At 36.1% G+C, this 9,709-nt stretch overlaps 2 protein-coding genes across 3 annotated transcripts; one reads left to right on the top strand and one right to left on the bottom strand.

Moving 5' to 3' along the window:
* The first annotated feature begins 386 nt into the window (after positions 1-386).
* On the top strand, positions 387-3,662 carry LOC118048618 (malate dehydrogenase, glyoxysomal). Its single transcript, XM_035058388.2, has 9 exons — positions 387-732; positions 856-1,071; positions 1,369-1,683; positions 1,876-1,965; positions 2,074-2,157; positions 2,882-2,917; positions 3,040-3,129; positions 3,216-3,310; positions 3,403-3,662. Exons 1-9 carry the CDS (start codon positions 667-669, stop codon positions 3,473-3,475), a joined length of 1,065 nt encoding a protein of 354 aa, XP_034914279.1. The 5' UTR covers positions 387-666; the 3' UTR covers positions 3,476-3,662.
* A 472-nt stretch (positions 3,663-4,134) lies between these two features.
* On the bottom strand, positions 4,135-6,074 carry LOC118048617 (protein TUNICAMYCIN INDUCED 1). 2 transcript variants are annotated; one of them, XM_073411231.1, is made up of 4 exons: positions 5,844-6,074; positions 5,403-5,750; positions 5,077-5,153; positions 4,135-4,995 (listed from the first exon to the last, which is right to left on the bottom strand). In XM_073411231.1, exons 1-4 carry the CDS (start codon positions 5,967-5,969, stop codon positions 4,332-4,334), a joined length of 1,215 nt encoding a protein of 404 aa, XP_073267332.1. In that variant the 5' UTR covers positions 5,970-6,074; the 3' UTR covers positions 4,135-4,331. The 2 variants fall into 2 exon arrangements, with proteins under 2 accessions (XP_073267332.1, XP_034914277.1); XM_035058386.2 differs by having other exon boundaries at positions 4,135-5,153.
* Positions 6,075-9,709: the final 3,635 nt, after the last annotated feature.

Here is a 9,709-nt window from a genome sequence, read left to right as displayed (position 1 = left end):
AATTTATTCAGAAAATTGAATTATATCTTGATTTTTCTTGTCTGGTGTGGATTCTAAAAGGGTAGGATATAGTTAGTGTATTTATTATCTTAGATTCCCGACATATTCTATAGTTTTGTGGCTGTTGAGACTTGAGAGTGGTGTTAGGATATATTATCCATTTGTTTTATAAAATAATTTTTTTATTTTTTTGTGTTTATTTATTATTAAAAAATTTGATCAATAAAAAATATTTTATAGTTATATATCTATAGACAAATAAAACTTTCTAGAAATTATAAAAATTTTAAAAATATTATATTATTGATTGTTTATATTAAATTTTCTTTAATTTTTTTAATATATAACATTAACTAAATGCGAGCTCTTGGAATGCCATGAGATCATTATTGCTCTATCAAAATTCAGGAGAAACCAAACAAATGTTTTGAGGGGGGAAAAAGAACATAATTTGCGAAGAAAATTATAGCCACGTACATTTTGAGAGATTCAGATGAGATAAGGGCTCAAAAACTTGTTTCCACAAAAATTATATTGCCATTTATCTCCAAAAATATTTTCTTGAGTAATAAATCTACTCCACCCCTTCTTTGCTTCATGTAGTTGTGCAAGTACAGCGACACCAAAACAATTTTCTCACCTGCCAGTTTTGCAAAACACCTTGCTATGGAGTCGGTGGCTAACCAAAGGATTGCAAGGGTATCAGCTCATCTCCAACCTCCAAATTCCCAGGTCTTTGTTTTGCTTAATCTTTTGACTTGTTTTGCGGTTAATATATGTGTATACCCTTCTATGTGATTTTCAAGAAAGTTGGAACTTTTTCTTGAAAAAGATCTGTGGGTAATGTTTCAATAGATGGAGGAAAGCTGTGTTTTGAAGAGAACGGATTGCAGAGCAAAAGGAGGAGCACCTGGGTTCAAAGTGGCTATCTTGGGTGCTGCTGGAGGGATTGGGCAACCTCTTGCAATGCTAATGAAGATGAATCCTTTGGTCTCAGTTCTTCACCTCTATGATGTTGTCAATGCTCCCGGGGTCACTGCTGATATTAGTCACATGGACACTGGTGCTGTGGTAATTTATTAGTCCATCATTAGCTATGTTTTTCTTTTTAATATCTTAAATATATGTGGTCATGTCCGACTGTAATGGAATGTAATCCTTTTATCTTGGAATTGTAATGTTCTTGGTTTGGAGCAAATTATGACTTGTTTTATGTTTTTATAACTGACATTTTTTTAACTGTTTCTAATGTAACCCAAGGGGTAAGAATCATTCATCCAAGTAACAGAAGTCTTATTCATGATTTCAAACTTTATCATATAGTCTTGAAAGCATTTGATAGCTATGTTATACTATCTGGTTTTCTAGGTTCGGGGTTTCCTAGGGCAGCCACAGCTTGAGAGTGCTCTTATAGGGATGGACCTTGTGATCATACCTGCTGGTGTGCCAAGGAAGCCTGGAATGACTAGAGATGATCTTTTCAACATCAATGCTGGGATCGTCAGAACTCTCTGCGAGGGAGTAGCAAAGTGCTGCCCCAATGCGATTGTCAACTTGATCAGCAATCCAGTTAATTCTACAGTTCCAATTGCAGCAGAGGTTTTCAAGAAAGCTGGAACTTATGATCCAAAGCGACTTCTAGGAGTTACAATGCTTGATGTTGTGAGAGCAAACACTTTCGTGGTATGTAATCAGCGAGTTGGACTAGCTAATAATTTTCTGCCCTTGTAAATTGCTTACGCTCTGACATTTAATGTAGCTAAAATCTGCCCGACCAAGTAGAATATTTCTTACGGAACACCAAATGGACCTTTTATGTTTTTTTTTTTTGACTTTTATGAGCTTTCTACATTCTGCTCCCTGATTTCTTTGCAGGCAGAAGTTCTGGGACTTGATCCTAGGGAAGTTGATGTTCCAGTCGTTGGAGGCCATGCTGGAGTTACAATTTTGCCCCTTCTGTCGCAGGTACTGTAGATTGTTTCGAGAAAATGTCAACACCAATTTAGAAGTTAAAAATCTGGCACATTATGAAGTGAATGCTTTTAATGCAATGACTTGATGCACTATTTGCAGGCTAAGCCCCCTTCTTCCTTCACCCCTGAAGAAACTGAATACCTGACAAAACGAATTCAAGATGGTGGAACAGAGGTTGTTCAGGTAATATTTTTATTTTTATTTTTTTGGAGAACGTTGGGTTTCAACACTGGATGTAATTAGATCCTTCCAAGTGTTCTGTTGAGTGTCATCTGCTTGGTGGAACAGAGGTCGAGAACCAGCCAGTGTTTAGCATACAATATGTTACCACCTCTCTGGTAATTTTTCAGTGGTCTGATATAACAGCTTGTTATTGTAAATCGAACATAAAATTCCAAGTGGACATGGACAGCGATGGTGGTATCTTTGATTGGACTGGCAAAAATTGATATTTTTATTGAAGAAAAGTTTTGCGAGTTTCATCTACTGCATCTCTATTGATCATAAAGTCCGAAGCTTCCAAACTTTTCCATTTAGTTCTTCTGTTAACCCTTAAACATTTTACAGTACATTCCTAGATGGAGCTCAATCTCACAGTTCCACACTATTTGAATTGTTTTTGCTCTAATCTTAGTTCAGAAAATCATTTTCACCTGTTATTGTAGAATTTTGATTGCTTGTATAGCACCGCATGTTTTTGTTATGATGTACGCTAAATCCTGATTGCGAGCTTCGATGGAAAGTGCCACGCTGCTACTACATGAATTCTTAATGCAATTGTTCTTAAGTTGATGGTTCCCAGCATATGAGCTCCTCAAACTGCTTCTACTAGTTGCCGCTTCCTTTCCATTTGGATTTAGTAGATCGGTTAAACTGCATTAAACAATGTTTTTTTTGTGATTGGCAGGCAAAAGCTGGGGCTGGCTCTGCAACATTATCAATGGTTAGCCAATCTATTCCTTCTTTTGTTCATTCTCCAACTTTGATTGCAAAAATGAATGATAAAACTCCAAACCTAATGGACCTGCTGGACCAAAATGAAGACAAGGTTACATAATTGTGCAGGCATATGCAGCTGTTAAATTTGCAGATGCCTGCCTCCGTGGCTTGAGGGGAGATGCTGGTGTTGTCGAATGTGCATTTGTAGCTTCTGAGGTATTCTTTTGAAATCCTTCCTTTTGTCAGAGCCTTTAAACTTTCTATTTTAACCTTTTAATAATCAAGCACATTGATTATAATAGGTGACGGAACTTCCATTCTTTGCGACCAAGGTACGGCTTGGCCGTAGAGGAGCTGAGGAAGTCTATCAACTTGGTCCCCTAAACGAATATGAGAGGTATGAAGAAACATTTAATTACTCAACTGGCTTTCCTTTGTTGGTAGAAAGAAATAAACAAAAAAAATTGATCTTGTAATTATATTTAACAGGGTGGGATTGCAAAAGGCGAAAAAGGAGCTGGCGGAAAGCATTCAGAAGGGGATTTCCTTCATCAGGAAATAGTTTCAATCCAATTGAAGCAAATTATATGAAGTTAACGAGTAGTTCCTTGTATCCGGACCAGTTTGAAATCATGTCTTATGATATTAGCCAACTTGAAACTCACTAAGAGATTGCCATTCTCGATCATCTTTTATGGCTTGAACTTATGTAATATCACCGGAGTATCAAGTATAATTTTCAGTATTTTGAAAGTCCTAAAATCGATCTTTTACTGTAAAAACACGCCAATTCTCCCCACGCAAGGACGAGTCAATTGATCAATGAAATGTCCAGAGTAGCATAACCTTCTCTCATTGGCTTACGAGTTAACAACAAGTAGCCTTGTTTCCCCATATGGAACCTTCATCACCATTCCATAGATGTGGAATATTGGCTCCTCTAGTGGACGCCATCTTGATAATCAGCACCAAAACGATCTAAAAAGTGTAATGAAAAAAAAAAAATTTGAATTTTGGAGGCAAAAGCTTGATCAGCCTGTTCTCTGTTGAGCTGATATATATCACCAGCACCTTCAATTGATTTTACAACCAATATTTCCAGGGAGCTATTGGAATTTGGAAATAACCATATGAATAAAAATTATGTGTAACGTGCAAGATCATAGCTCCTGAATAGAGTTCCAGGGGCGTGGCTTGTACTAGGTTGATAACAACACATGATTAACAAGCAACACCACAAGATGAAGACTCTCATATTATCACTCGTACTACAAACAATAAGGACCTCTTCAGATCTTCGTTTACATCTTTTTACAATGTGCATCCCTACTATCTCATTGTGTATAACTGGAAAGGGGGGGGGGAAATTTACAGTTTCTCCAGCAAATTTGCCAAAATTTAGTCCCCGGCCAATGGTTTTAAGTGGTGAAAGGATTGGAAGGAGGGTGAACAACAGGAGTTCTGGACATGCTCACATTTCCTGTAAGCAGATGAGGAGCCACAGTATCCTCTAGAATCACAGGATTAACCTGCACCACTCTCTCTGGTACAACCTTTTGGCCATCAACCTTAGCCAATACCTCAAAATGCATCCTCACACTCTCAGGCTTCGTCCTCCACCAAGGAACAGCCTCCAAATCAAGTCCATCTCCTTCTTTCAACAACTTCTCAACACCAAAACCTATCTTAACAAATGTCTGAGCTGACACATCTGCCTTCAACAACTTGAAGGAACCTTTCTTATTAGCCTTGGACCCCAAAACTGAGGCAAGCAATTTCTCGAAACCAACCAAATTTGAGTTCGAGCCATTCACAGAAACAAATGGCCACATTGTAGTGAAATGTTTAGGAGTAAGGACAGTTGTGGCACGTTCTGAATCAACAGCGGGGAGGGAATCAACAGGTTGGGATTTTGCAGGCGAGGATAGTTCCACAAGTCCAGGAGCAAGGCGCTTCAGCTTGAGCCTGTTATTGGAAGATTGTGATGATGAGGAAGGAGACGTGAGTGACGTGGGCCCAACAATGCGCAGGGAGAGGGGGGGAGCTTCTTCAGAGCGAGTAGCACGACGTAGCTGTTCAGCTAAGGCAAGAAGACCAGAAGCAAAACCAGATTGAGTTCGATTTAGAGGCAATGGAAGATCAACAGGGTGACGCAGACTAACTGATCTCGCACCCTTCACCGTAACCACAGCGCCATCAGCTAAAATTACTTTTTTCAAAACACCAGCATCAACATCGTGCTGCAGATAAAGGAAATTAATTTTTTCAGCTTCTGAACTGAAATTCAAAACAATTTCTTATGGAAAACTCGGGGTGAAAATATCAGGCAAATAAAATGACCCAAAATCATTGTAACAAAAAACATGGCTAACCTAAAACAGGCCCTTCGTAAACTACTTTAAAAATAAATAAATAAATAAAAACTAACAAATTCTAGCTGTCGAAAATAGCCCAAATGAACTAGAGTAAAATCGAAATCAATCACATACCGGCAATGAAATGCGCATATCTTTGGCATCCTGAATCCATATCTCCATGGGTCCAGCAAGCTGAAACGGAGCTAAAACAGGTGATACATTGCCATCCTTTTTCTGCTCCACCAACCCGTTTTCATCACCGGGTCTAATCGGGTCTTCAACTCTAAAAATAGGTAAATCAACAAACTCCCACCGGTTCACATCCTCCAATAACTTGAACGGAAACACCTTATTATCAACTTCCACATCAAATTCATAAGCCACCGAATGGCCCACGAGTGCGTCTCTCAAGTCAAAACCAGATATCTTGAAATCATCCGCTTGAAACCCTAAGCCCTTCACAATCGCTTCCTTCAAATCCTACAGGCAGCAAAAATAAAAAATTGTCATTAGAATAAAGATATGGGAAGGTGCAGTTAAAGAATTTTGCAGTTTGTGAAGTTAACTACTTACGGAGATTGCTTTTGGATGGGGAGGGGAATTGATGTCCGGTGCGGAGAACAGAGCTGCGGCAAAGGACAGAGTTGTGAATATGAGGGAAAGTAGGGTGAGGTAGCGGCATGATGATTTGATTGCCATTGATATCGGAACCCGAGGGAGTCAAAAGTATAGGGGAGATCGATAGAATTGGTAAGTTGATGCTTCTGGAGCGGAAATTGATTTAGTTGTGAATTTCGTTATTATTATTGCGGGGCTTATAAAGGGTGAAGGTTCTAGATTAGTTTCCGAAGATTTATGGAATGGTGACGTGGAAGGAATGGACCAATGCGAAGAGAGGAAATGATGTGGAGATGAAAGATGATTGGTTGTGATTTGATGGTGTTCAGAGAGAGAGAGAGAGAGAGAGTTTGGGTATTGGCGTAAACTCGTAAGGGTGGGGTGGCGTGGGGTCAGGAGATATTTCTGGCTGATTCAACGCTGAATGATGGGTCGGTTGAAATTGTAGAATTGACTTGTCGTTTGAACCTTCAATGTGTTAGACTGACGTCATAACCATCAACCCTGTTTTTAAAATAGAAAAATTACCCGGCATTTATATTTTATTCTATTGAATTTTGAAAAATTAACGTGTTAACACATGATATCTTAATATATAATTATTTACAAGATTATTTATATATTTCATTTAATAACAAAATACTTTTATATTAAATATTACACTCATCATTTTCCCAACATTAGGATTCAAACACCCATCTTATTCACTTGCAAGAAAATACTGATCAAAACATCAAGTGATAGTCCAAATAATCAAGTTTTTAAATTTGTTTTCTATAGATTATTATTTGAGCTTTACAAATTTTAGAGTCATTAAAAAATTATAAAAGTTATTAATTTTATATTTTATAAAATTAATTAAAATATACTTAAACTAGTCCAAACATTGACATTAATATAAAAAAAAAATTGAGCACCCTCACAGCGACATCACCATATGCCCGGGGTTAAAGTCAGCAATCAACAACCAGTCAGCTCTTATCCTAGGCGTTAATTTAATTGATTGGATTCTTTGGGTTCGCATCAATTTATTTGATTTGGGCTTGAATCTTATGGCTTCAAGATTTTATGGATTTGTATGAATTGCAAATGGATCAGAGTAATCCGTTACCTTTTCTTTCCTCTGTTGCATCAATTTGATTTGGGCTCGAATCTCAGTCTTATTTCTTTGATTGATTTTGTTTCATATTTTTTGTGATTGTTTTTGCTAACAGAGTCGCGTTTTAATGGAAATAAGAGGATGAAACAGAGGAAAGAAAAGGTAACGGATTACTCTGATCCATTTGCAATCCATACGAATCCATATGATTTTGAAACCATAAGATTCACAACAATCATTAGCTTCCCTCCCGACAAAACTAATAGCTACGCCAGGCAGCTTGAGCAAAGCTCCAATGTCCCATGCAACTTCAGCTGACTTCCCAGCCTAGATCGCTATCTTCACTATGCGTACCCTGCTGCCAAGCTTAACAATACACCGTGCCTCTGAAACTATGGCCATAACAGTGCTGTTCACATGGCCATAGTGTCTGGTTCGAGAAGATAATGAAAGCATAATACCATAACAATTAAGTAGCTCTATCGATAAAACCTGTATTTCTGTCCTTCTACTCGACTGCATCCACCGTATGTCATATCTAGAGAACCAAAGACAATTAGTCAAATTTATGTGGAAAAAATACAGGCACCAGATGTACAATACTGCTCTGCCATTAATTACGTATGAGTAGTTCAGTCAATGCTAAGAAATGATGACATTATTTGAACATCAAATATATTAAAATACAAATGGTTTTTCTGTGTGTGAAAATAGCTTCTTTCCTTGGAGATGCTCTTATTGTATTGAGAACGTACGAATACAATCAAAAGATAGAATATCAGAAGTGAAAGCTGATACTTGATGCATGCTTGAACCAGAAACATCAAGGTTTTGCTGCTGTCATTTTAAGTGTAGATGATGTCTGACAGCCGAGCCAAGTTACCGTAGGACATTTTCATATCTTCCACCACGACAATTCAGTGGACACATTTTATTGGCTAGCTTTCCATTAGCGAACACAAACTATAGCTTCTCTGTTACAGATTCATAGGTAGATAACAGGAACCACAGTGAAAGCCCAACAGGAAAGAAGAGAAAAAAAAAAAAACCGGCAGCAGCTTTGGTTGTAAATTGATTTAGCAAGACGCTGATTTAGGAATTCTCCCATGGAACATGCATTCTGAGAAAGTCGAGGACCACCCATTTCTAGTGCCTTTTCTTGGAAGAAACTATTGACTGTAAGAAAAAAAATGATACTGCAATGAAAGGAAGGGATTGTTGGTAGGGAAAGAGCTGAGCCAATGGATTTAGCTCCCTTCTTTTCGATTTATATATCCACTAGTAGTAATCTGCTTCATAAAATATGCCAAAACAGAAAGAAAAAAACAATAATCTGCATTTTAGCTGCTGTGGCATCCGCCCTGTAACCATGCATAAATAAATGCTTTTGCTTTGTTTTGCTTGCTGTTGTTTATCTATGGGATCGGTCGCAGTGCGTAGAAGATAGAGAGAGAAGAAGGCGAAACCAAAAGTAAAAAACCACGCCTCCTTTCTCTTCCCTTGCGTTTTTCTCATATCAATGAATGCTGTTCATATCTCGGTGCGTAGAATATTATTTTTTCAAAAAAGTAAAAGAAAGCTTAATTAACTAGGTTTGTATGGGTGCTCTCTATTGGGATGATGATTTTGAAACCTATTTTTATTTAATTATACAATAATAAATACTTTTTATAATTAAAATGACTTAATTTATAGAAAAACTATATTTGCAAGAATTCAAATGATTTAAATCAATGAAAATAATAATTTTCTTTGGTGAAAACCCCCGTTCGTTAATCAAGTTTTTTTCCTATTGAAAACATTTTTTTCACTATAATAATTTTTTTAAATAAAAAATTTATGAAAAGTAAATATCAATTGAAAAACAAGAAACCAAAAAATTATGACATGATAATTCTGACTCAACAATATAAAAACAACAAAAATGATTAATTTAAAAAATATATTAAAAAAATACATGCACATTTTATATTCATATAAGAAATTTATAAATTAATTGACACTATTATCCAAAGAATACCATTTTTTATTTGAAAAGCAAGGCATAATTGGTCAATTTATAAATTTTATTGTAACAATTCTAATTAAAAATATTTTATTATGCAATAAAATGAATAAATAAAAATAAAATAAATAAGTGATAGGCTAGGCATTGGGCCTTCGAAGGCTAGGCTTGTACACCCTATCCTCACAAAGAGAAATCCATGTGTTTGTCCCTAACAAAACAAGCTCATACACCAAAAAAAAATTTATGAACCAAGTTAGCCACACTTTGTCTATCTTTTTTGAAGAAAAAAAAATATGTTGTCTTCTTGTCTAGAAAACTTGTCATTGTCGGGTTCAATTTTTCAGCCATCAAACTAGTCTCTTGATGACTGAAAAATCAAGATCCAACATGTTGGGAAAAAAAAAAACTTGAATTTTAACCTTTTTTTCATCCAAAAACATGAAACAAAAATACATGATATAGACCTTTAAAACTTCATTTATAACAATAAAAAAAATTAATTGAAAAAAAAACTCAAGATTAATTTTTTTTTATGCCCGAACAATATTAAAAGTAGAAACCACATCTATTAAGTTATTCTCTTAAAACTAGGTATATAAACATTAAAATTAAAGTTATTGATCAAGAACTCTCTCTTTCCTTAATTTATTTTTTTTTTTACAACTTTCTGTTTCCTCTCTAAACTTTCAATGACTAAAATGTAACTAAAACAAA

The sequence above is a fragment of the Populus alba genome, chromosome 9 (assembly GCF_005239225.2).
Source record: "Populus alba chromosome 9, ASM523922v2, whole genome shotgun sequence".
NCBI lineage: Eukaryota > Viridiplantae > Streptophyta > Magnoliopsida > Malpighiales > Salicaceae > Populus > Populus alba.
This window is presented reverse-complemented; position numbering and strand designations above follow the sequence as displayed.